This window comes from Solanum dulcamara, chromosome 4 (assembly GCF_947179165.1).
Source record: "Solanum dulcamara chromosome 4, daSolDulc1.2, whole genome shotgun sequence".
NCBI lineage: Eukaryota > Viridiplantae > Streptophyta > Magnoliopsida > Solanales > Solanaceae > Solanum > Solanum dulcamara.
Window position 1 is genome coordinate 79,625,837 of NC_077240.1, and position 27,961 is coordinate 79,653,797.

The window sequence follows — 27,961 nt, forward strand, 5'->3', positions numbered from 1 at the left end:
TGACTATTTAGGAAAATAATATAAAGTTGAAGTACCAAAAATGATTCATAAGCATGCAAAATTTGTCTTTATAAGCTAATTTATTTTTTATAAAACAAAGAACAAGATTATAATTTGGGTAAAATGAATCAAATAAATCTATTATTCAAAAAAATAATAACAAGGCTTTAATGACATGACATGCCAATTAGGAGAGAAGGAAGCTTTTGAAGTGTTTAGTATTTCTTTAGAAAAATAATGATAATTGAGTGATATTTTTTTGTAAATGAAACAAAAGTGACATTTGAAAACATTCCCAAAACGTGGGTGACCATTTAGGGAATTAACTCAATAAAAGACACATTCTCGATTTCTTTAAGGTTGTGTTATGCAAAATTGGCTCTTCCAAATTCTGAAAAATTATGACTTTAATTCTGGCTAGTGCAGTATTATTGGTCTTGTTTCTCAATTTTTTTAAAAAATAATCTAGTTTTAAAGATTAATCGAATTAACTTTTTATAAGTTAAAAGTGCACAAAGCTAAAATGTTGAGTTTATGAATTTTGAATTCCAGAATAACAACTTACTAAGTTTTTAATAAATTATTTATACATATCAAGTTGATTAATAAACAACTTGAACCAAAGATACTGAGTTATACCTAATTGTATGCAAAGATGAAATCATATGAGGATCCAGACTCTATTGCTCTTAAGCTTGCTGACAATCTCGACTCTTTCCATAATACTGATTCGTGTGATTTTATGTCGCTCTTCTAGTAAGGTTACTCACTAATCCGGACTTACACACTAATTGACACAATCTAAGTGTGTCAAAGAAGGTAAAGAAGAAAATGTGAATTATACTTCACTTACAATTGAAAAGTCGTAAATGATAATTTATAGTAAAAATTGATAATTAGGCTATTTTTTAAAAAAAATTATGTCCGAAAGATCATTTTGATTAATTATATTCAGAGTTTAGTATAAAAAAATGAATTAAACTTATAGATAATCCATCAACTCATCCAAACTTAAATAAGTCATATTTTCATAGACTAATTCTAACACCAAAATATTTTTGCCTTATTTTGAAACAAAGATTTATATGACAAATAGGGAAAAGTAAAAGAAAAGAAAAGAAAAGTATCTCCTTATCACGAAGGTCTATATTTTCTTCTCCGCGTTTAATATACAAAAAATGAAAAAAATTCAAAACAACCGGTAAGACTCCATAAAATCCACCGGCTATACCCGGTCAATAACCTTTTTTTTCCTTGTAATTTCCTCTCATTTTCAATTTCATTTCAAAATTCACCCACAAAAATCTCTTTCTTTACACAATTAGTCCTTTTCGCATTTTCCTCCATTGTTTCTTCAGCTCAAAAATATTTCTAGGGTTTAATCTTAGTTTCTCCGGTGATTCTCAGGAGAGATCTCCAATCAGGTGAGCCGCGTCTCCAATATCTTTTTTTGTTTCATATTAATTTTGATTTCATACGCGTTTAGTTTTCATGGATTTAAGTCCGTGTAGATACGTAGTTTCTGTAAGTTGAATTTTAGAAATTTAATTTCATTTTAATGCTGCTCAGTATTTGCAATTTGTTTGTAAAATGTAATAATAATGCAAGGAAAAAGTTATACTTTTGCACAGTTATTTTTTAAAATTTAATTTAATTTTAATGTTGCTCAGTATTTGCAATTTGTTTGTAAAATGTAATAATACTGCAAGGAAAAAAGTTATGCTTTTGTACATTTAAATTTTGAATTTAATTTCATTTGAATGTATGCTTTTGTTTTCTTTTGTTCTAGTGTCATTTTTGGAAGAAGATTACTTTTTTCAGTTAAAGAGGAAAAATTGCTGCTTAATTCTACTTTATATTGGACAAAAAGTTGATGTCTTTGGTTTTTTATAATGATGGCGTCTAAGCACAACTCTCAGTCTCGGGTAACTGTGACCACCAAGGATTGAACTAAGATCACCTAGTGTTTCTTGATTTTCTTTTGAGATTTTGTAGGAGATGTCTCGAGTGGAAGATTTGTGGGAACGGTTGGTGCGAGCAGCACTACGTGGACATAAGGCTGCCGCTGGGCGACCGGCAGGAGGGATTGCTGCGAATGTCCCATCTTCGCTTGCGAATAACAGGGATATAGATGACATTCTAAGAGCTGCGGACGAGATTCAAGATGAGGACCCTAATGTGTCCAGAGTATGTAAGTGATCTCTTCTCATGGGCCTTATTGACTTTTCATGCTTGACACACAAAATGTGCTGAGCTTATTTCTTAGTTTCTCTGTTGAGATAAAATAGAAATATCCAGAACTTGATCATAGATGACAGGTTAATATGTAACGTCTAAGTTTAGGGGGGAAAACATGATCGAGATTCTCTCTTCTGTAATGGCATCGAATTATGGCCGCTTGAACTGTCTTTTTCTATAAAATTTATAATTAAATAGTTATAGTTTTGTCAGTTATCTTTGTATTGACATTGACGATATAGTGAATTGTGGCATGAAAAGCTTCAAAGTAATTAGGACTAAATGTTTCTGCTTTCCCTGGTTGGATATGTTAATTACTTTTTCATGTTGACTGAGTCCTATTGTATAAATGTTTAGATGGTAACATTGGGGTTCCAGTTCCTCATTTTAAAAAATGAAGAAACATTTGGGTTTGGTTGTTGATGGAATTGTAAAATTTTAGGTCATTTAATGTGTTCGCTATGGTGTATTTCTTTTCAAAAAAGTAAAGGGCATTCTGGTGGCACTCCTAACTCAATTCTTTCTTTTGGGATTGACTGGCCTTTCTGTTTTTGGTGTTGAGAAGTACGCCTATTTCATGATATTTCAAGTTATATCAAAGAGACGGAAGGGCTTGCTTTGATTGATATGACTTTTCTGCGCGCTTGTTTTTGTATATCAATATGCTTTATCTATAAATTTCTCTTTTCTTGTAAGAAAGCATTGGATTCTTCTTTAGTTTTATCATATGCCCTTTATTAAAACTGAATCCAAAAATTTACGAATATATTTTGTGGATACTTTTTGTTCGAGTTTCTTGGTCGAAAGCTTTTTCTTATTATAAAAAAGGAGATTATATTATTCCTAAGATGTCTAGGAATTGTATACTCGTGCACGACCAATCAAATATAGGCTCGCAAACAATTATCAGTCAGAGTCGCTCTCCGCACATATTGTTGCCACACTATCTCCTATCATAAATAAAACTACTCTACAATTTCTTTGATTCATACTTTCCGGACTTTTGGCGTTCCTCTATTTGATTATAGTTTGTTTACATCGATAATCTGTTTCCTGTGGCCTACTAGTGTTTTGTTCCATGCTGTCTTAGAGGCTTAAACTCTCTTAAGTACCACGTTTATTTTTATTTTTATTTGCAAACACATCTTCATCCTCACAATTGTTGCAAATACATATGCATCCTTGATTCTATGGTGGTGTTTGTGGATAGATTTTTGAAGGTTCATGAGTACTTTCTTAGATTTGTCCTAATTTTACTTCTTTAGATCAAGGTATTACACCTGAACCTAACTCAACCCCAAAAGCTAGCTTAAAGGAAGGAGAGTTGTCCAAGCCTTATAAGGAGACTGCACATCTCACTAACCACCAAGGTTAGACTTTTTTCATTCTTCAACACCCCACTCACGCCCAGGCTCGTTTGGTGCATGGGCAATTTTAATTTAGGAGCCCAACATTAGGTGAGATGAGTCATGCTCTGGTACATGATATGACACCTGGTCCTAACTCAACCCCAAGAGCTAGCTCTTGGGGTGTGAGTTATGCCCAAGAAAGAAGTTTACATGGTATCAGAACATGACTCATTTCACCCAATGTTTGGGCCCCTAAATTAAAATTGCCAACACATCAGATGTCCAACCCTATCCAAACCTGTGCGTGAGGTGGGGTGTTGAAGAATGAAAAAAATTCTACTTTGGTGGTAATGAGATGAGTGATCTCCTTATAAGGCTTGGACAATCTCCTCCCTTTGAGCTAACTTTTTGGGTTGAGTTAGGCCCAACCGTCCAAGACCTAATTTTACATGGTATCAGAGCAGGACCCATCTCACCCAATGCTGGGGCCCCAAATTAAATTTTCCCACGCACTAGATATCCTACCCTAGGCGTGAGGTGGGGTACTGAAGAATAAAAAAGTTCCACATCGATGGTTAGTGAGATGGGTGGTCTCCTTATAAGGCTTGGACACTAGATCTTTCTATGCATTTTCTTGAAAAGCTTTATGCAAACTCAGTCTATGGCTCTATGAGAGCTTCACAAGGATAGGTGGGTCCCAAGCATAGATAGGAAGGTGGTTGGTTTGCCAACCAATGTAAGAATTGTCTAAATATGTCGAATTATCTGATTATTGAAATATGAACAAGGTGAAATGGCTACAAATGCTAATATAGTTGACCTCATTTAAATTTGGAATGAGACATAGTTGATTGATTAATTTAATTTAGAAAGCTGATGTGTAGTCTGTCGATGCTTGGACTAATAAATTTGCCTATCTGTTGGCAATTTGGTGAATTTGCTGCAGTATGTGAGCATGCCTATTCCTTGGCTCAAAATTTGGATCCTAACAGTGAGGGGAGGGGTGTTTTGCAGTTCAAGACTGGTTTGATGTCTGTAATCAAGGTATGTGTGTGAATTTTTCCTTTGTGTACTCATGATATGCATCACTTTGTTAGAGGAATAGGAAATATGGATTTTCGCGAAGTATTAAAATATTTCTTGTGTTGGATATATGAAGTATTTGGTCCTTCTGACTGTCAGTATTGCTATTTAGATAGATTCACCGATTTTGGTGAGTATCAGGTCACTTTGGAGTTCTGCGAAATTCTCTGTTTCTTCTATTTTGTATTGCTTCATTTCTGGTGTCAGGACTCCTAATCCTAGAGATGTGCAGGAACTCCACCTAGCTTATGCATTGTAAAATAGTTCTGAAAGTTGATTTTTTACATGTTTTATGGTGCATTCTACAATATTTTTGATAGTGGTTCAGTTCTGATTTCTTTCCCATCTCTTGCCTAATCTTATAGCAAAAGCTAGCGAAGCGGGAGGGTGGCACGATTGATAGAAGCCAGGATATTACTCTCTTACAAGAATTCTACAAACAATTCAGAGAAAAGCATAACGTGGATAAATTACGAGAGGAGGAACTGAAATTGAGGGAATCTGGTGTCTTCAGTGGTAATCTGGGAGAGTAAGTGATGTTACTCTCAGCATTCTCTTATTTAGTTGTTGTTATCCTCTAGAAGACCTCGGTGGTTGTCTTTTTATAGGTTCTTTACCTTTTGGTATTCCACTCGTATACAACAGTTTTTTTTTTTGGCCTTGTGATTAATGAAATGTTTACCTGATTAAAAAAAAGATCTTTGTGGTTGTGTTCTACCACTTGCATGTCTGCCAGAATTACATTTTTCACTTTATTGTTTGCTATGGTGTTATGTCTGCTTAGTGCATATCTTCTTGCTCTGAAAATGAAATTTCTGTTTCCCATAAATACTATTTGATGCTTCTAGGTTGAAAAGCAAAGGAACATTTTTTTTTAGCTTGCATGACGTGATAGTTTCCCTGCATCTTCTGTAGTTTTTCCATACTCAATGAAGAATAAAGAATACGTGATAGAAGTGCACAGATCTCTTTTTCTCCTTTCTGATCAAGTACGTGGATCATCTTCTTCTGCATTGTAGCCTAACTGTGATGTTGTAGTGGGAGATGTTTAGGTGGTTTGACATTCATGGGCGATGCCAAAAACTGTTTAGGATTTGAGGTTCTGTTGGAAGATTGGGAGAAAGAGGAGAAGACGTAGGACATGGAATGTGATTCCACTTACGTTAATGTGGAGTGTGGATTGTTTGGAGAGAGAAATAGGAGAGCTTTTGAGGGAGTAGAGTCGAGCTTTTCTCAGTTGAGGAGCAGTCTCCGATCCCTTATTTTCTTTTGTTGCACTCATGCAGTTCCTTGTATGAAAGATTGGATGCACTGGTTGTATTTCCTTCTCGTAGAGGATCTTTTTATAACTCTACTTTTTGGTTTATCCTTTGTATACAGCCAGTTTTGTGGTCATGTTTATGAATGAAAATACATTTATTTGATTAAAATAAATAAATTTCCCTCATTGGTGGCCCTCATCTAATGCTTAAAGTGTGCCACAATTTGTTATGTCGGAGTAAAACTTCCCTTTTCAGCCGTTTTGGGCTGATGGTGGGCGTCTTTGTTTTGTCCGATCTCTAATGCTTTAAGTTAGTAGAATATTTGTTATGTCAAAGTCAGACTTCTTTTTCTAGGGTCTTTATTTTAATCTATCATTAATGGATTTGCAAGTGTGAATTAGAGTTAGTCAGCATATAATATGAACAAAATCAATCAACTACATCTATTTCAGTTAATTGTCGTCAAAGCCTTTTTCTATACATCATTATTGTGCATTTCTCTCTTGGTTACTTTGTTAATTACCTGGATTATTAAAAGATAGTACTTGATCCTTACTCTGCCCCTATAAAGGAACGGAATCCTCATGCAAGTCTAGAATTACCAGAGATGGTAATGACACATACATGTTGGACGCATACAAACCTGATTAGTCTTAGGTACTGTTACAATAAAGCCTGAATGGTCTACTAGTTAATACGTTTTTGAGATTTAGACTAATCTGATCTATGTTTCATTTCTGATCGCAACAGGGAGCTACTTGTCTTTATGATATTTTTGAATGCCGATCTCTTAGTAACTGTCTCATCTGTTGACTTGTTCAAAAAGTTTTCCAAGAGTAAACACTGTTCTTATTAGTTTCCTAAGCGTGAGCATTTACTCTTCATATTCTCTGAAGAAAAATTGCATTGTGCGTATTTTCTCATGTTCTTTTTGAGAGAATACTGAGTGTAGATTGTGTTGGGAAAATGAACATTGAGTTTCACTCATGACTCAACCTCAAAAGCTAGCTCACTATGTGAGGATTTCCAAGGCGATAAAAGTAAACAATCGGTTCCCTCAATCAATGTGAAAAACTAAACACACCTCCTCACACAAGAATAAGGATGGGTTTGGCTACCATGGTAAGAAAATGGACATGGGACCTAACTTGCCCTGAAAAGTTAGCCCATCACGTGAGGATTGCTCACAACCATATAATGAGACAACATACCATTCCCTCAGCCAGTGTGGGAAATTAACAATTGGTTAGCCGCCTTTCAACGTCATGTAGTTTTATGGGAGGTCATATTTCTTCTTGAATGAACTTTCAGGTAGAAATAACTGCCACAAATAAGGACAGATTCAAACTTATCTTAGATACAAAGGCGGGGGAACTGGGGCCAAGAGTGCAATTTACTTGTGTTTGGACCCATTTGACTAGTTTCTTTCAGCATATCTTAAAATAATTTGTCCTTTCGTAACTGCTAGTGATCTTAAAATAATTTGTCCTTTCGTAACTGCTAGTGTACGGGAGATTTTTCTTTTATTAATAAAATTACTTACCTTATAATTTTTTTTTATAAATTTGTCCTTTTGTTGAGATTTATTTAGTTGATTGACATTTTGTGTTTCTATTTTTTCTTAAAAAATAGATTGGAGCGTAAGACTGTCCAAAGGAAAAAGGTTTTAGCGACTCTTAAGGTTTTGGGAAATGTCCTCGAACAGTTGACTAAGGAGGTTTCCCCAGAAGAGGCGGATCGCTTAATACCTGAGGAGGTTTGGTCTCTTATTATCTGCACTACTTATATAAGTGTGCAAGTGCTTGCTTTTGATGTTTGTAGCATTCTTTTGTATGTCTAATTAGCTGGTTGAGTCCTCTTCTTTGGCTTGTTGATTTCTCGTTATGATCCTTTTCATTGAAAGGTCTTCCTACCTTTTAAGTTTCGTGAGAGAACTTGCCTTAAAATAGAAGTCACATTTTGCAGCATGCAATTGCTATGAATAGCCTTGTCAGTACCAACTGAGGGAAAAATCACTCAATCGATGGAGGTATAGCAAGAAACGTTGGATGACTTGACATCGGGGGTGCATCTGTCTCCTATGTGTTCTGTTCCAGTTAGATAAAGGACAGTCATCCCAATCTTCTCTTAGATAAATTCATGCCCACATTTTCTTAACATGTCTTGGTAACAATATTACCCTGGAAAAATGAACCAAGAAAAAAAAGTTTTAAATGAACAGAGATATCTACTTTAGTATAATCCATAGTCAGCGACTCAGTGCCCCTAAACTCAATCAATTACCTCTTTTGATATTATCTCCACACATGTGCTGCACATGTATCACTTGTTAGTAATTACAAATTTCATATAAATAAAGCCATGAAAAGCATAAATAGAATTTCAAATTTCAAGTTTCCTCATTAAGATTCAACTGTTTATTTTCCTTTTATCTCTCTTGGTTTCCACCAATAATCTTTAACGGTACTTCATTATGATTCACTATTCCTTTTTGTATTCCTTCCAGATTATTGTGTTAGAAATTTCTAGAATAAGCATATAAACATTAATACATAAAGAAAAATGAAACAATTAATTTAACTGCGTGAATAAATATATAAAGGTAGTTCTATGCATATGGGTATGAAGTATATATTCCATGGAGTAACTAACTTCATGTATGTTTCTTTACTTAATATGACTCTAGATTCTCATACAAATGCTATAGCTAATGTAATTCATACTCAGAAGTAACAACCATTGCTGATACAACAACAACAACATCCAACATCAATCATATATATATATATATATATATATATATATATATGTAAAAGTAGGTTTACTGTTGACATAATGAACCATAAATACAATATCAATAAATAACTTGTAAAGCGGACAATTAATTAAAAAATACAATTCCTTTTCAAAAGATGATTAAGGGCAGCCCAGTGCACTAAAGCTCCCGCTATGCGCGGGGTCCAGGGAAGGGCCTGACCACAAGGGTCTATTGTACGCAGCCTTACCTTGCATTTCTGCTAGAGGCTGTTTCCAAGGCTTGAACCCGTGACCTCCTGGTCACATGACAACAACTTTACCATCTCGAGTCATAATTTACGACAAAAAACTCTCAAACAAAGAATTATATATTGAGAGGGGGAAAGAAAGGACACATGATGTTCATGTTGTGACTTGATTGCTTAAATATTAATTATTGTAGTTTCTTGTTGGCCATGATTTTGATGAAAATGATATGCAAGGCTTTCCCAAGGAGAGAATACTATTAGAGATGAAAGCCTAACAAAATCATGGACTTTCATTGTTTTATTAAAAGGAAGTTGAATACTATTTTTTTCAACTGACACAACCTTTCCTGAGTTTTATCTTTTTAATTTTGAGTAGGTGTCTCTCCAACAAACATGACTTTTTAAATAGGTACTACCAGCAATTTACTCCCTTTGTCCTAATTAATATTGACACACTTCCCTTTTTTGTATCTCCTAAAAAGAATAATGCTGTTTTATATTAAGAAGTAATCTAACTTTAAATTTCCTATTTTATCTGCAATCAAGATAACTTATAACTACACAAATATCTATGGCTTGTTCTAGACCACAAGTTTCAAAAGTCTTTCCTCCCCTCTTTCTTCAACTTTGTGTCTAGTCAAAGTGCATTCCATAAATCTCGACGGAGGGAGTACATCTTTTTGTCAGTCCAACAGTCTATATCTATTTGTATATTTAAGGTATTTTGCTCTCACAAAGAGTTGTATCCTTCCAATAAAACGACCAGCCCTTTGAAAAGTTCTTTCCTAATGGCCTAACAGTTTCATTAAAAATTAGTTAATAAGAAAGAACACAACTATTTAGGGAAGGCACAATAGAAATCAATATTCTTCAGCTTTTATTTAATTGCTATTATTAAATATAAATACATATTATAAAAAGGATATTTTGATCTTTCAGCTTATATATATATTTAGAGAGAGAGAGAGAGAGAGATTTGTTTGATTATTATTATTATTTATTAAATATAAATATGCATTACTAACAGGGTAATTTGGTCTTTCTAACTTTTAGTTTAGGGCTTCCCACTTTTGTAATAGGGTAGATAGTCAATTTTATAAACTTGATGTTCTCATACCATAAGCTGATTTTGGAGCTTTTTCAGCTACTTGTATATCATCTATTTGGTCTAATGCCTCTGAGCTGGATAGGTTCTACATTCAATTGTGTTCCTCTTTTTTTTTTTTTGGGTAAAAGTGTTCCTTCTTATTTGTTGTTCAATATTTTCAATTTTTGTAGTTTCCGCTGCACGATAGTGGTCGTTTCACTTGTGGAGGGCATTTGATTTTTCTTCCTATTCCTAGTAGCAAGTTACTAACAGTCCTCGTTCTCCAAAAGGGTGTAAAATAAAAAATCTCGAGGAAGCTTAGTTGTTATTACTGGTCAATGTTCATAGTTTTTAAAGATTCCTGCCGTACACAAATGACAATTGACGTGGTAAAGACTAAAGAGTACATGCTGAAACTTCTTATGAAATGTCTCTGGGCAGATTCATGAAATGTTTCTATGTGCTGGTGCAGTTCCACATGCATGTGCGTTCAAATAGTTTCAATACTTGGTCTTGCTCTTGATGCATGCAGTCATTCATTTTCTTAATTCTTTTTGTTCCACATGCATTGAAATGCTCATTTTAGTGCCGTGTCGTTGCTTGCAGCTAAAACGAATGATGGAATCAGATGCTGCTATGACTGAGGACATTGCTTACAATATTATTCCCCTTGATACCACTTCAACTACAAACGCTATTGTGTATTTCAATGAGGTTGATAATCTTTCCCTATCACTCTTAGAAATCTCTTTGCATATTTGTTCTGATGTGATTCAGTAAAATGTCAGGTACGTGCAGCAGTGTCAGCTCTGAAGTACTTCAGAGGCCTACCAAAATTGCCTGGAGATTTTTCTTTGCCATCAACAAGGAGCATCGATTTGTTTGATTTTCTGCATTACTCTTTTGGATTTCAGGTTCATATACTGACTGCTTTTAAACTTCAGTTTGTTGTCTCATACAGAATCCACTCTCCTTTCTGATTAACAAGTGAGATTTTCATACTGTTGGTGCGGTTAATTATTTTTCTTAATGATATACAATCACAGGAACAACTGCGCCTCAATCTCAAATAAGTTGGGGGTGGCTATGTGGTATCCTTTCCCATCATGTTGTGTTTTTAAACACATCTCAAGACCAATATTGTACAAAATAGAAGTACTATATATATTTCTATTGGCAGATAAAACATCAGACAAGATTATAAGGTTCCTAGAGAACATAGGACTTAAAGCGAACGTACTAATATGACTAAAACATAATTCCTACTAATTGGCCTCAGCCAACCTCCAGGGCTTTGGTCTAGTGGCAAGAGCGCGACTTGTGACGTTTAGGTTATGAACACATCATGAGTTCGAACGTTACTGCCAAAAAAAGTCTGATATTTAAGTGGAAAATGGTAGAAGGGGTGGAGCCATTATTCACGGAGTTTTGAACAATGAAGGATTCTCTCTTTTTTCATATCCTTCCTTATCAATAAAAAAGTTCTTTATAATTTGAAATGTTACTGGCATAGAAAATGAGCAATTAGTTTTTTCAATATCTAGATTGAAGTTGCTTCTATGGGGATGTTAGAAGTTAAAGGTTTAGTTGTTAATTCTAGTTTGAGATAAGAAATTTATGTAGTGACAATTATTATTGAATAATGATTCTTGAAACTTACAAAATGTATAGATGCAGGATACTGTTAAATTATCCGCTTCGTAGAGAGTTAAGAAAAGATTAGTAGGTCGATACAAGGGATGGTAGGATGACACACAAGAGATCATAGGATGGTACAAGAGATGTTTATCCCAAGGTGGAAAGTTATATTTGATTTTTTCTTGATCAAGTTAAACATATTTCATTTATAAACATGGCCAAAAATCTGACCATACACAAGGACTTCACCAAAAGGTAAAGAATCTACAAATAGACATAATTCTTTACAAATTCACCCATTCCTTTATACAACAAGAAACTTTATAGGTGCACCAAAAACAAACTGACCAGATACTACTCTTTAACTGTGTATAACTCGACTCTAACTCCTCAAAAGCTTTCCTATTTCTCTCACTCCAAGCAGCCCATATCATCGCGAGGGGGTTTCATGTTCCATGCCCTACGTCTTCTCCTCCTTTTCCTGTTCCTCCAACAGAATTATTGATCAAAAGGAGTATATCTAGCATCTCACTTGATTATGTGTCTTTATTGATCATGTAGCATGAAAATTGAAGAAGTTGTAGAGGAACTCTCTCTATGGAGAACTTTAAACTAGTGAGGAGGTAAAAAATCTACTAGAAGATGGGGTCTTAGGGGTAAGCAACTTAAAGGTGTTCAATTGTCTCTTTTAGACAAATAGATATGTAGGTTTGTTGTGGAAAATAAAGCTTAAAAAAGCAAAACATTTCTCTAAAGAAAATACAATGTTATAAACAAGGTACCTAGGGGCTTTAGTGTTAGAAGTGCAACACATGATGTGTGTGTTAGTGCACGTCATGAGTTTAACACTCTGTTTCACATGAAAGCCTAGTATTTAAGTGTGGGAGGATAGAGGGGCTGATGCATTATGTACCGAGTTCAATACGTCAGTGATCCTCAGGAATTTCTCGGTTATAGGAGTGCTTGAAAAGTAGCTCTTGATCTTGTTTTTTAAAATCTCATATTCTACTCCAATTTGGTTTATTGGCTTAATTAGGGCGTATTATTAAATGGTTTCTTTGGGAATAAAGCTAATTTATTGGTATTGTTACTAAAGCAATTACATATGAAACTGATATTGCAAATTTATATAGTCAGTTTATGAAAAATTGAAAATCAGATTTGTGCTGAAGTGACCTTTTTTTGGCCTTATTGATGTTATCTTTTAATGATGTTAAATTTTTACTTACTGGTACTAACATTGCCTTTGTTGTTATAGGATTATGAATTTGGTAATGTTAGTTGAATTTTTTGATGTAAAAGTACTATTTTGTATAGTGTGAATAAATGTGCATTTTGCCTCTTGCTTGAAGTCAATTTCATGCATATGTGTCTATAAGGATTACTTGGAGGCTACTCAAAAAACCTAATCCATGTCTATATAAGGGGCTGTATATACTCTTTGGAGGCATCTTGAAATTTCAATAACATTTACCTCCCCCCCCCCAAACCCCCCAACACACACACACAAAATACATCTTGGAAGATTCACAATGAGATCAAGACATTGACAACATTGTTTTTCTCTAAATTTTCTAGCAAGGGTGTAATGATCAAAAGAAGTTCTTTCCTTCAAATCAACTTGAAATGTTGCCTGACTTTCTCGAAGATAAAATAAATCATGAGTAGGTCCACATCAGTTTTTAAGATCGGGGGGCTCCGTCAATGCTAAATTGAAAAGATAGAAAATTAGCTTTTTTGGCCTCCCCAAGCAATCATTTAACAAATGCACCAACACATAAGATAACAAATAAAAATTGACATTGTTATATAAATCAAGTTATTAAATATAAGATTGGGAGTCTCGGCTAGTGCTAAATGAGAAGATCTTTGAGCAAGGGCTTGCTTTTTAGGCCTCCCAAAACATTCATTTAACTAATGCACCAACAAATAAGAGGATGACCCCAAAAATAACAAATAAAACTTGTCCTCATTATATAAATCAAGTTATTGAATATTTCAAAATGAATCCCTGAATGCGTAGCTCCGCTGCTGAATAAAAACCTAGAAGTCTCCGGGAGTTTTATCTATTTTTTTGTTTTTTGAGAACATTGCTCGTGTATAGATAAGAGCTCTTATAACTCTAGATGATTTGGTGCTTTAGGATAGTGTTATTATAGAATTTCTTTTGCAAACTATTGTGGCATTAAACTCATGACTCGTACGCTGGTACTCTCGGAAAGAGTGATATAGCATAGATGTAGAATTCAAGTACCAACTTGGATTTTGTACTGTAAGCGATATTCTTACTAAGTAGATCGATGGAAATTTAACCTGAAAGGAAGAAAGATCTACACGTGGTGCTCATTCACCTAGAGAAAGCAAAAATCCTTTAGTGCAGATGAAGAAGAAACAACTTCATATTAAATGTATAAATGCTATAAACGATATGTTTGAAGGAACAGTTTCTTGTGTGAGGACGGTAACCGTCTCTGTAAGAGAATGCTATAAGGTTTTATTGAATGTTGGAAATCAGACTAATGTTGGTCCTCGGAAACAAATTTGGAATTCCAAAGCTCCTAGGAAAACAAAGTGTTTTGAATGTCTTGTCATCAAGGAAGTTTGTGGAGTATTTGGAAGGAGAGGAATAAAAGATGTTTTGATGGACAGAAGAGCTCAATCTTAAAAGTCAAATCTAATTTTATTTTTTATGGTCTCTTCTTGGTGTAAAATGGGCATAGTTGAGGATGCAGAAACCTTATTACAGTTCATAGACACTGTTGTATAGATAGCTAGGGTTAGCCTTTCTTTGCTCTATTTGGATGTAATCACAACACTTACTTAGTGCTGGTTTCAATAGCATTAATGCTTACCATTTAAAAGATAAATAAATATAAGAGACGCATCACAGTGGGTCTACACCATGAATCGACATTGAGCCCCTTCTTGTTTCCCCTAGTTATGTGCTAACCAACACAATGGAAGATGAGGTCCATGGTGTATGGTGTTTTTTGACTATATTGTGTTAATTGATGAAACCATGAGGGTGTCAACTATAAGCTTGAATTATGGAGAAACACATTAGAGACTTTAGGGTTCTAGGATAAATAGAAGTAAGATTGAATTCATACACTGCAAGTTTAATCCACATGCAATGAGTAGAGTTGGGGTGAGACTAGACAGGATTGCGGGTGTCAAATGCAAACAATTTAGATTTTAGTCTCATTTCAAGAGTGAGACTAGACAGGATTGTGGGTGTCAAATGCAAACAATTTAGATATTTAGTCTTATTTCTAGAGAATGGAATGAATATGAAGATGTTATTCATTGAATTAAATCAAGATGGTTGAAATCGAAAAGTGCTACTAGAGTGTTATGGGATAGAACGATGTCTACCGAAATTAAAGGTAAGTTACATAACAATTATAAAACCTGCAATGTTATATGATAGTGAATATTGGACCATTAAACTCCAACATATTCAAAAGATGCATTTTGAAGAGATGTGGATACTAAGATGGATTTGTAGTCAAATAATATAGATAAGATTAAAAATAACCGCATTCCCCAAAAGGTGCAAGTATCACTCATTGAGAATAAAATGAGAGAGTCGCTTGAGATGGTTTGGTCATGTCCCCCGTCGACCTACAAATGCACCAATCCGTAGATGTGAAACTATGGTGAATAAAGGTATTAAAAGGGGATTGTGTGATTTTAGGTCAACATTGTTTTTCTTTTTTCCATTTAAAAGGGAAGGGACTAGATAGATCTAAAATCACTTGGGAGGAAGTTGTCTCGAAAGACTATAATTTTTGGGATCAATGCATACTTAGCCAAAGATAGTATACAATGCGGAAAAAGATTCATATAGGTAGTATTTACTTGTGGGGAATATGATTTTGTCTTGTTATAGAACTTCTAATATTATTATAATTATTACTATTATTTATGTGTATATCTAATTTATTTTGCATTTTTAGTTTATTTGTTATGATGATAACCTGAGTTGAGCTTAAATGGAAAAATGAGGATGTATAGCCGACATTGAACTTGTTTGAGATTGAGGTAATCCTCAACAATAGTTTTTATTATAATACTGAATCAGACTTTTTTATGGGATAATACTCTACAAAGTATTATATTTTCGGGGGTCTGTGAATTGGATTGCAATGTCTAAGCTAAATATATCATTTTAGCACTTGCCTAAGAAAAAAGAAACTAAATCATTTTCACAAGTTTATGTCTTCTTAAGTATTGCCTCACATTTAATCAATTGTCTTAGTTTCTCTTTTCTATTTTGTTTCACAAGTACACCCTCATATTGGAGAAAATATACTTATTTACTCAACCACTTTGAGCTCATGATGTGTGAGCTTGATTTGGTGGAGCCGATTTACTTGCTTCTTCTTTCTCTTTGTTTTCTTTCATTTCAAAATACAAACATGTTAATCTTTTGTCTCATCTTTTACCCTGTAATTTCCGTTGGTTGCTTGTTTCATTCTCATCAATTTATATTATGGCTTTGGTGATCATATTTCTGTTGATTTGGCAGCAAGGCAATGTTTCCAATCAACGAGAACATATTGTCCACCTCCTCGCAAATGAGCAGACCCGGCTTCGTATTCCTGAAGAACCTGAACCGGTAGGTTTTATATCATCTTATACTTTTAAGTAGATGTTATATTGAATGCGCAGCTAGTGTTTTTGCTTTCTCTTGTTGTACAACCTTATATCAGTAAGCAGTTTGGTTCTCCATCCAATGAAGAAAAACATTTGTCTAAAAGGAAAGATGTAATGCACTTTTGGAAATTGGAGCTTTTATCCTATCCTATGTTGCTTATTCTTCTTTTAGCTTAGTTGAGAAATCTTGATTGTTGTACGGTCAATGAGTTATAGCTGTGAGAAATCATAGTGTTGTTTGGTTGTAGTGTAGCTCAAGGACATTTTATCGTCTACTTTTTGCATGTCTTAGATGGGACATCTGTGCATTTTTTTAGCTAACATCAACGAGGTGCTAGCTATTTGTCTCTTGAAGTTGTTTCCTTGCTGATCCTGATGAGATTGGTTAATTTTGTTTCATTACTTTGTTTTCATTCAGTTTAGGCCTTCTTTCCCCAGCTTATGCACTTTTATCTTATTTAAAGAACTGGAAACATAGATATTGTGAGATGTGGTGGTTTCACTGTCTTGGTTCAGCTGCTGTTACCAAATGTTGGCACTCTAACAGACCCCGATATCTGGGTTAAATTTTTATCCAAGACGAAGGAAGATATTACTTAATAATTTTCTTTTTAATCTTGAACTGGCCATGTGTAGAAATCTTGTCAATTATTTCTGTCTCTTAGCGAAGGATTGTAGAAATAAGAATATTTTTTTTGGTTTAGGTGAATTGAGATAATATTTCAGCAGTTCTATTTTGTGAAAGGTGGTACATTATCGATTACCTTCATTAAATTATTTCTAAGTCCATCTTTGTGTATCTTTAACTTCTAGATATTGGATGAGGCTGCTGTACAGAAGGTCTTCTTGAAGTCCCTTGATAACTATATCAAGTGGTGCAACTATTTGGGCATCCCACCTGTGTGGAGCAAGTAAGGTTTCATGTCCCGTGTGTTTTGAGTTTGTACCGTAAAATCATTTCATCTTACTGTAGTGAGAACTGCTAGAAGTTTTCTACTTGCAAAAATCCTTTCATCTTAGCATAGTCAATAACTGTCATTGACACTGTTGGTTTGCTCTGAGTTTCTGATACTTTGCTTCTGTTTTTGCAGTTTGGAAGTAGTTAGCAAGGAGAAGAAGTTGTTATTCATTTCTTTGTATTTCTTAATATGGGGTGAAGCTGCTAACATCCGATTTATTCCAGAATGCTTGTGCTACATATTTCATCATGTAGGTTAATTTGGTGTGCCTTTTGTCTCTTGACCATTTGTGAATTCTTGCTGCTAAGTTATTCACTTGTGTAGTTTTAAATATCAAAGAGAGTACATCCTTTCGATTTTATGATCTCCGTTCTCCTGTGTTTTCTTCTTGTGATAATTGAAGTACTCTCAGGTTGTCCTATCAGTATATGCTAAGTTTTTCCTTAAGTATAATTTCTCCTTGTCTCTAGGGTGTTCTCTTTGGTGGGAGGGTATGTGGGACTGTGGGCTAAGAGGGTGAGCTATACATTTTTAAAATGAAAGGTGAAAGGAGAAAGGAGAAAGGAGAGAAGCTATAATTGTGATTATGTCATCCCAAGTTTCGTTTTCTTACTTCTGCTTTGCTTTGCTTGGAACAATCAATTTCATGACAGATGGGAAGGGAGCTGGAGGAGTTACTACGACAACAGGTTGCACAGCCGGCTAAGAGCTGCATGTCTGATAATGGCGTGTCATTTCTTGATCAAGTTATATGTCCTGTTTATAATGCCATTGCAGCGGTATGTCTTTTTTTTCTTTCCATGTTGTAACCTAGTTCTCTGTCTGTAAAGATCATTGATAGAGACACTTATACATGTAAAATATTCCTAAATATGTATATGCATACTCGTACTTGTCAACTCTGTTTTTGAGTTTGATAATTATTACTATAATATGTGGTGACATTATTGTCAGTATACATATAAAGGCCTCTCAGTTTTCGTGACTGGCTGTGAAGTTGTCATCCCCCACTCTTTTTTAACCATCATTGCAAATTTGGTTATAACTATCATCTACCTTTACTACGACAATCTCTAGCAGTCCCTTCCACTGGTTTCTTTTTCCCTTTTTTTCCTGCTATTAGAAGATGCTGTTGGAACACTCAATAGATCTTCAGATTTGATCATTCACCAAGTACAGTTACTTTTTACGCTTTCTATCTGTATGTTGAAGAATCTAATCATTAAACACCTCCCGGAATAACAGATTTATAGTGCTACATGTCATGTTTGTGAGCTTCATAGTACTATGGAATTCTTAAGTTTTAGATCTTCCCTCCTGTAGATTAACAACTATAACCAGTTAAGTATTGACTATTAACCTTCAATATTCGCAATCTTAGTCTTGCTTTCCTTTTTTTTTTTTGGTTAACTTCTGCTGGAATTGCTGGTGTTGGGGGTGCGGAAGGGATGAAATAATGCTACGCAAGATCCATGTCCTTTGGGCTGCTTATTGATTTGTTAGCTTACAGGAGGCTGGGAACAATGAGAACGGCCGAGCACCTCATTCTGCTTGGAGAAACTATGATGATTTTAATGAGTATTTCTGGTAAGCTTTATTCCCAAGGGTGTAGGATTCCCATTGCTTCAATTTTCTCATCGACCCTGTTACTGCTCTGCAGGTCCCGTCATTGCTTCAAGCTTGGCTGGCCATGGAGGACAAATTCTTCTTTCTTTCTGAAACCAGCACCGAGATCAAAGGTTTGAGACTTGCTCTTGGTAGCATTGTACATGTTAAGCAATGGTGTCTGCTTTTATTAGATATCACTGTAGGTATACTGGTATCATTTTGCAGGTTATCACAAGAAATTGTAGTGTCCCTTCTGCTATAAAGAAATTCAGTTTGTAATTCTTGATCGAATTAAGTGTAAATATTGCTCCACAAAAATATGTACTAGGGAGGTAGGTTTTGCAACCCCCCTCCTGCATTGTTTTTTTTTCCGGGTTAACCATATGGCCAGCTTGCATGTAGCTCAACTAAAATCATGGAGTGCCTGCTACCTTCCATCAAAAGACTTAGTGGTGGGATTTGAACATAAACCCCTATTTATAGAGGAAATTCCATATGTTTGATGTTTGTTCTGGTAGCCCCTTTTCTTTCTTGTGTAGTATCTTTGACCGCAATCTTCAAATGTGTGGGATATTTGCATAATTTTTCATTATCCTCGTAGATTTAGGGGTACTCAGCACTAGTTGATCTTAGATCTAGGTGGCCAGGGATAGCTTAGTTTCAACCTGGACACAGTGAATTCCTTAGATTATACCTGCTGGTAGACATACAGCTTGTGTTCACTACTGATTTTCATATGTATCTAGTGTGAAATATGTTTTTGTTATTAATATAGTTAGAAACATAATTCTCTTGTATCTTGCTAATTTCTGCTTTATAATTTTTTAGGTTTCAAAATTTTTAGCTGGTGATTACCTTTTTCCTACCTGTTACAGAACATTCTTAAATCTGGAGGCGGCAAGCGCAGGGGAAAAACTTCCTTTGTCGAGCACCGGACTTTTCTCCATCTTTATCACAGTTTTCATCGCCTTTGGATGTTTCTTTTCATGTTTTTTCAGGTCTGCTACTTGTCACTGATAGTGATGATATTTCCACTTTTCTCTTAATCTGCTGTGTCTTGATTTTTCAGGTTACTTCGTCTCATCCTTCACATGTTTGAGGATTAAGAATGCATTTTTCAACTTCTTCAATTGCTTTTTTCTTTTGCATCTTTTTGTCATGTTGTGAGCAGTTATCTTACTTTGCTTTTTTTATGAGAGCAAGGAATTTAAGTTTGCTCTTCTTCAGTTTGATTTCTTGAGGGGTGTTTGTTTCTTGTCATTACTTTGTTTTCAAGAAATTATCTTCAGTGCCTGTTTCCATCCTACTCAGTTTGTTTGCTACTCTTTTCCAATATCCACAGGGATTGACCATCCTTGCTTTCAATAATGGGCGATTTGACTCTAAAACACTGAGGGAAGTTTTAAGTCTTGGACCTACGTATGTTGTGATGAAGTTTCTTGAGAGTATGTTTCTCTGTCTTCTCTTTTCTCCAAAGGTGCTCCTTATTTACCAGTATTGAACTCTTAACTGTAGCTGAATCATTTACCTACTGTAGGTGTTCTGGATGTTATCATGATGTATGGTGCATACTCTACATCAAAACATGTAGCTGTCAGTCGGATTTTCCTTCGTTTTGTTTGGTTCAGCATAGCTTCTGTGTTCATTTGCTTCCTTTATGTGTATGTAGCTTCTTTTTCTTTATGAGCTTCACAAAGTTTCTTACTTTGATTCTTCCTTCTCCTTTTTTGTTCTTTTCTTCTTTTTGTGGCAACCCGCCCCTTTTGTATTGCGGAATAACGTTTGATCATGTTTTCTGTGACAGGAAGGCGCTTGAAGACAATAGCAATCAAAATTCCAACTCTACTGTCTTTAGAATTTATGTTGTTGTTCTTGCAATCTATGCTGGAGTGCAATTTTTTGTCAGCTTTCTGCTGCGGATTCCAGCTTGTCATAGTTTGACAAATCGATGTGACAATTGGTCTGTGGTCCGTTTCATCAAGTGGATGCACCAGGTCTCACATTTCTTATCAGATTTTTTTGAAGGATGATCACTCTTTTGTGCCCTTGGTTTGAGATGTTCTATTAATAATTTTCTATCCTTTTCTTGTCTGAAGGAACACTATTACGTTGGTCGGGGCATGTATGAGAAAACTACTGACTTCATCAAGTAATCTTTTTATCTTTGTTGCCTTCTGTATAAATCCTATGATGTGGGGTTTTCATATTCCCACAACAACAATCTTAAGCGATAAGGAGAGCAATGAAGAAAAAAAAAGAAGTTTATATAGTTTTACTTTAAGCAAGACAAACTTTACGTTTCTGAATCAGGGATCTCTTGTCCCTTTCGCCTTGCCTTAAGTCTTGACACTTGCTTTGGGTGTTAATTGGGGGGTGGGGGTGAAGTAACGTTCAGAAGGTAGATGGTTGATCCCCAGGGCCTTCATAGAAGGGAAAAGTTGTATGTCCAAATGGGCTGAAGAAAAGTATCTTAATTTTGGCAAGTTTTTGGGGGTGTTATTTTTAGGAATGGAAGAGAAAGTCATTGAGCTCTTGAATAGCATGGAGCTAGAGGCTAGAGGGGGTGCGAAGTTGGTGGCTTAGGACTTGATGGAAACTAAGTCAACGGTGGAGTTACAAAAAGCGGAGCACCAAATTGTTGTGTATGGTAGAAGAAACAACATGGTGGGTAGGGATATTGCAGGGGCTGGTGGGAGAGGGGAGGGGGTGAATTAGTTGTTGATGGATTGTAAAATCATTAGTTGGAATGTGAGGGGGATGATTGATCCAAACAAAAGGGCCATCATCAAAGTAGGTCTTAGGGTTCAAGGGGCTGATGTGATATGTATCCAAGAAACAAAAATGAAAATTCTGTCAGATAGCATTATTATAAGTGTGTGGGGAGGAAGGTGGGTGCCGTATGATTATATTCCAGCCCGGGGAAGTGCGGGAGAAATTCTCATTCTTTGGGATGACAAAACATTGGAGTGTGTGGAGATCATCAACGGGGAACATATGTTAGGGTGTGGTTTAGAAATATTGATAATGGTATGGAGTAGGGTTTTAGGGGCATCTATGGACCTATAGGGGAGGGATCTAAGGAGACTTTTTGGGAGGAATTAGGAGCTGGGATGGGGAGGTGGGATATACCTTAGGTGCTGGGGGGGGGGGGTAGTACCATAAGAATTTCGGAGGAGAGGGTTGGGTGTTGTGTGGTGTCTAGGGCCATGGAGGAGTTCTTAGAGTTCATTGCCAATTTTTTTCTTATTGATTTGCATTTATAATGTGCCTCCCCCAATCGGTCCAGGGTAGAGGATTATTCTTCTAGATCGAGACTAGACAGATTCGTAGTGTCTACATCTTGGGAGGAATTAACTCCCAATATGATTCAATTTTCTCCCCTGTGACTGTTATAGGACCATTCACCTATCATGTTGGATGGAAGTAGAAGAAGACAAACGAGATCTCTTTACAGATTTGAACATATGTGGCTAAGTGTGTCGGATTTCGGGGATAGAGTGGCTGGTTGGTGGAGGAGTTATGATGTGGAGGGGAGACGTTCTTATAGGCTTGCCAGAAAATTAAAATTGGTTATAAAACATAAGGGTGTGGAATAAAGAAGTGTTCGGGAGGGTAGAAGTGAAAATGAGGGAGGTTGTGAATGAAATAGAAGAGCTAGAGAGGATAGAAGTGGGGAACATGTTAGAGGAGAGGGAGAAAAAGAGGAAAGAGGGGTTGAAAAGGGAGCTAGCTGAGTTTGGCTCAAGAGGTTAGTTGGAGGCAAAAATAGAGGGCTTTGTGGTTGGAGGAAGGAGACTCGAATACTTAGTGAGCGTTTGGCCTCAAGTAGTTTTTGGGAAAATCTTGAAAAATATTTGAGAACTTGTGTTTGTCCATACAATTTGCCATTACTTGGCAAATATATTTGGCAAAATTCCCAAGTTCCCAAGTTCTAAAAAAAACTTGGGAACTTGGGAGTTCTAAAATTTTTAAAATAACCCCAAACTTTTATATTTTATAAAAACACTAATCATTTATTAATTCCAACTAAATATTTATCTACCAACTTACCCCATTAATATGATCAACCAAGATTTTATAAAAAAATAGTTTGGTATTACCTCCTCCGGAAAAGAATAGTTTGAGTGATAGGATTTGAAAAAAAGAATAATTTATTTTTAATTCAATTAATGTATTGCTCTTGCCTATAGTGTTATTTTGTTGTTGTTGATTGTTATCAATTATGTTATAAGTTTTTTTTTTCTTAATGAAATATGTTCATTATAAAATGATAACACAAACTTATGGGTATTTTAAATAATTTTTAGAACTTATAGGTATAAAATAATATTTTTTGAAATTTTACCAAAACTTGGGAAAATTTGTGGCCAAAGCATGGTGAAACTTCACCAAAATTTCTCCCAAGAATAACTTGACAAGAATATTTGGGAACTTAGGGCCAAACGGCACCTTGATTTTTTCATAGGGTAGTAGTCTCAAATAGGAGAAGGAGCTTCATAGAGTCGGTGGAGTTAAATAGGTGGTGCATGTGGGGGAGGAAGAAGTAGAAGGGGCGGTTGTAGAGTTTTACAAACGTTTGTTCAAAGAGGAAGCAGTTTGGAGGCCTAATTTTTGGGTTTTAGAGTTCAATCACATCGATGGGGAGGAGTGTGTGGGGTTAGAGAGGGAAATCAAGGAGGAGGAAGTGAAAAAGGCAGTAGAGTGTTGCATGGGTAATAAAGCTCAGGGTCTTAATGGTTTCTCGCTAGCTTTTTTTCAGCAGTGCTAGCGCATGATCGAAACTGAGTTGATGGATACTATTGTTGAGTTTCAGGAAAAAGGTGATTCTGAAAAAAGTTTGAATGCTTCGTGTATTGTCATCATCCCTAAACGAGAGGGAGCCTCGAGCATGAAGGACTATAAAACTATTTGTCTAGTGGATTTATAAGATCCTCTCTAAGGTGCTTTCCGTTAGACTTAAAAAGGTGTTACACGAGTTTATATATCTATTTCTTAGAATGCCTTTGTGGATTTTATAATAGAAATAGGTGTACATAATCCTACTTAGAATATGAATAGAAATAGAAATAGTTTATAGTATCCTACTTGGAAAAAGATTGTTTTATAGTGTCTATAAATAGGATTTTTGTGTAATATTGTTCTTACACAATTCAATAATATTTTTCTCTTATATTTCTCACATGGTATCAGAGCATTGGTGAGAAACTTACAAGAAATAAAGCCCTGTCAGTTTCCAGCGGGTGTAACAGTTTTCGACATTTTTGTTTTTTTCCAGTGAGGTCGTCTCTTCATCCCAAGGCTGACCATATATTTATATTTTGATTTCGACCAGATTTCAGATTCCTATATATTTTCCAGATTCTAGATTCCTATATATTTTCTTTTTGTTTTCATAATGTCTTTCGGGATTGACATTTTTTGCTCCAAAAATATAGGAAGTTCAAGTCGTATGATTACTTCGGAACCATTAATGAGAAGCTCAAACTATTTAGCTTGGGCTTCCTCGGTTGAGCTATGGTGTAAGGGTCAAGGCATCCAAGATCACTTAACCAATAATGTTTGCGTGGTAGATGAAAAGGCAAAGGCTAGTGAGGAAGATGCAAAAGCCAAAGTACAACTAGTAAAGGTTGATGCTAAATTATGTAGTCTTGTATGATGATCTATTGATTCCAAGTTGATGCCCTTGTTTCGCCCATCCCAGACATTTTTAGTTTGGAAAAATACTCGTGCTTTATACACTAATGACATATCTTGATTCTATGATGTGGTATCTCGGATGACCAACTTAAAGAAACAAGATTCTGATATGTCTACTTACTTGGGATAGGTACAAGTAGTCATGGAGGAATTTGAAACGTTGATGCCAGTTACTACAAATGTGGAAAAACAACAAGAGCACAAACAATCATTATTTCTAGTTCTTACACTTGCTGGACTTCCTACTGATCATGATTCAGTGTGTGATCAGATTTTAGCTAGTCCTGTAGTTCCTACAATTGATGAATTATTCTCTCGTATACTTTGTCTTGCCGCACCTCCCAGTCACAAAGTAGCCTCATCACCCAACATTGACTCCTTTGTTCTTGCATCTCAAACCATAGAAAAACGAACATATCAATCTATGAAAAATCGGCAAGGAGGAGGGCGTTTTGGAAAACTTCGATCCAAGTGTAGTCATTGTCATAAACTTTGGCACACTCGTGGTATATGTTATATTTTGCATTGTCCACCACCCAGTTGTGATCCTATTGCTCTAAAAGAATATAATGAGTTCCTTCAAAATCGTGCAAGTAACCCACATTATACTTTCTTGAGTTATCATCTTCTCTCCTCACCACATTATGCCTTTGTATCATCTTTGTCCTCTATTTTCATTCCTAAGACTACAGGCGAAACACTACCTCAATCTAGATGGAGGCAGGCTATGATTGATGAGATGTCTGCTTTACATACGAGTGGTACTTAAGAGCTTGTTTCCCTTCCTGCAAGTAAATCAACTGTTGGTTGTTGTTGGGTTTATGCAGTCAAAATTGGTCCAGACGGTTATACTTAGATATTTGGGCTAGATTATAGTGATACTTTCACTCTCGTGGCTTAAATAGCATCTGTCCATCTTTTTCTATCTATGACTGCCGTCCGTCATTGGCCTCTTCATCAGTTGGACATTAAGAATGCTTTTTTTTGCATGGTGATCTTGAGGAAGAAGTCTATATGGAGAAAACACCTGATTTTGTTACTCAGGGGGATTCTAGTACCCTTGTATGTCTATTGCGTAGGTCACTCTATGATCTGAAACAGTCTCCTTGAGCCTGGTTTGGGAAGTTCAGCACAGTAATTCAACAGTTTGGCATGACTTGTAGTGGAATTGTTAACGTTGATGATATCATTATCACCTACAATGATCAAGATGGTATCACTAATTTGAAGCAACATCTTTTTCAACATTTCCAGACTAAAGATCTCGACAGACTGAAGTATTTTCTAGTTATTGAGGTTCTTAGTCTAGATCATGCATTGTTATTTCTCAACGCAAGTATGCCTTATACATTCTTCAGGAGACAGGAATGACATGATGTAGACCTATTGACACTCCTATGGATCTGAATGTTAAACTCTTTCCAGGAAAGGGGGAGCTACTCAGTAATCCTGGAAGGTATAGATGGCTGGTTGGAAAGTTGAATTATCTCATAGTGGCTAGACCTGCCATCTCTTTTCTTATGAGTGTTGTAAGTCAGTTTATGACTTTTCCTTGTGATAGTCATTGGGATGCAGTTATTCGTATTCTGTGATATATACAGTCAGCTCCCGATAAAGACTACTTTTCGAGGATCACGACCATGAGCATATCACCGGATATATAGATGCTGATTGGGCAGGATCACCCTCTGATAGACGTTCTACATCCGGATACTGTGTTTTAGTAGGAGATAATTTAGTGTCGTGGAAAAGTAAGAAACAGAGTGTGATTGCTCGATCTAGTGCAGAAGCAGAATATCGAGCAATGGCTGTAGCAACTTGTGAGCTAGTTTGGATCAAACAGTTGCTGAAAGAACTAAAATTTGGAGAAACCGGTCATATGAAACTTGTGTGTGATAATCAAGCGACCCTTTATATCACATCAAATCCAATGTTTCATGAGAGAACTAAGCATGTTGAGATTGATTGTCATTTTGTTATTGTTACAGAGTATGTGAAGTCAAGTGATCAACTTGCAGATATCTTCACGAAGTCCCTCACCGGTCCTCGTATTAATTATATTTGGAACAAGCTAGGTACATATGATTTGTATGCACCAGCTTGAGGGGGAGTGTTAGAATAGGAGTAGGCGTACACAACTACTTAGAATAGGAATAGAAATAGAAGTAGTTTATAGTATCCTACTTGGAAAAGGATTGTTTTATAGTGTCTATAAATAGGGTTTTTATGCAATATTGTTCTTGCACAATTCAATAATATTTTTCTCCTACATTTCTCATAGTGGAGGGTAGACAGATTTTGGATGCAGCTTTGGTGGCGAACGAAGTGGTGGATTCACGGAGAAAGCAAGGTGTGCGAGGTGTATTGTGCAAGCTAGACCTTGAAAAGGCCTATGATCATGTGAACTGGAGTTTCCTAGATGCCATTATGCTACAACAAATGGGATTTAGGGAGATATGGAGAAAATGGATCAACTTTTGCATATCTTCAGGGAGATATCCTGTTTTGGTGAATGGCAATCCTTGCGTTTTTTTGGGATCTCGTGGGATTTGAGACATGGGGATCCTCTATCTCTCATGTTGTTCATCTTAGCAGTGGAAGTGTTTAGCAGGATGATGGATAGAGCTGTCATGAGAGGATTCATAAAGGGTTTCAATGAGGTTGGGGGTGTTGGAACACTTTTGATTTCTCACCTATTGTTTGTGGATGACACTCTGTTTTGTTGTGATGCAGATATGACCCAAGTGGATTATTTAGGCCAAGTACTCATTTGGTTTATGATGGTGTGAGGCCTTAAAATTAATTTGAGGAAGGATTATTCCAGTACGAGAGGTGGGTGACATTGACTCTTCGGCTCACGTTTTGAATTGCAGGGTTGGGGCCCTACCAACTACCCATCTCGGTTTACCGTTAGGTGCTTCGGCCATAATCTTACAGTGTGGAATCCGGTCTCCAAAGGGTCGAGAAAAGATTTGTAGGGTGGCAAAAAAAATATTTGTCCAAAGGTGGAAAAGAAGTGCTCGTTAAGAGTACTCTTTCGAGCATTCCTACTTATTTCATGTCTTTGTTTCATGCTCCAGCTTCGGTATCTGGAAAGTTGGAAAAGATCCCAAGAATTTTTCTTTGGGACGCGGCGGATGAGGCAAGGAAGTTTCACTTGGTGAAGTGGGAGACTGTCACTTCTCCTAAAATATGGGGACTGCTTCATTGAATAAATAAAGGTGTTTAGCAAAGCTTTGCTGGACAAATGACTTTGGAGGTTTAGGGTGGAGGTTAATGCTTTGTGTGATAGTTGATAAATACGGGTTTATGGAAGGGGAAACCTCCAAAGTTGAGAGGGGTGATAGTTGGAGGTTTCCCCTTCCATAATTAGATG

The 27,961-nt window shown here is 35.9% G+C and overlaps 1 protein-coding gene across 2 annotated transcripts in view; it reads left to right on the plus strand.

The window, feature by feature from the left end:
* Window positions 1-1,279: 1,279 nt before the first annotated feature.
* Window positions 1,280-27,961, plus strand: part of LOC129887790 (callose synthase 9) — a 49,928-nt gene continuing 23,246 nt past the window's right edge. Inside the window, exons 1-18 of one of the 2 annotated variants that reach the window (XM_055963017.1) lie at window positions 1,280-1,424; window positions 1,987-2,191; window positions 4,534-4,631; window positions 5,036-5,199; window positions 7,565-7,688; window positions 10,631-10,738; window positions 10,813-10,938; window positions 16,194-16,283; window positions 17,135-17,232; window positions 17,413-17,530; window positions 17,934-18,059; window positions 18,791-18,867; window positions 18,941-19,019; window positions 19,764-19,886; window positions 20,231-20,333; window positions 20,426-20,549; window positions 20,693-20,882; window positions 20,985-21,037. In XM_055963017.1, coding sequence (XP_055818992.1) covers window positions 1,999-2,191; window positions 4,534-4,631; window positions 5,036-5,199; window positions 7,565-7,688; window positions 10,631-10,738; window positions 10,813-10,938; window positions 16,194-16,283; window positions 17,135-17,232; window positions 17,413-17,530; window positions 17,934-18,059; window positions 18,791-18,867; window positions 18,941-19,019; window positions 19,764-19,886; window positions 20,231-20,333; window positions 20,426-20,549; window positions 20,693-20,882; window positions 20,985-21,037 — 1,994 coding nt within the window. In that variant the 5' untranslated portion in view covers window positions 1,280-1,424; window positions 1,987-1,998. The remainder of the gene's footprint in view (window positions 1,425-1,986; window positions 2,192-4,533; window positions 4,632-5,035; window positions 5,200-7,564; window positions 7,689-10,630; window positions 10,739-10,812; window positions 10,939-16,193; window positions 16,284-17,134; window positions 17,233-17,412; window positions 17,531-17,933; window positions 18,060-18,790; window positions 18,868-18,940; window positions 19,020-19,763; window positions 19,887-20,230; window positions 20,334-20,425; window positions 20,550-20,692; window positions 20,883-20,984; window positions 21,038-27,961) is intronic. The other variant, XM_055963016.1, reaches the window with a different exon arrangement.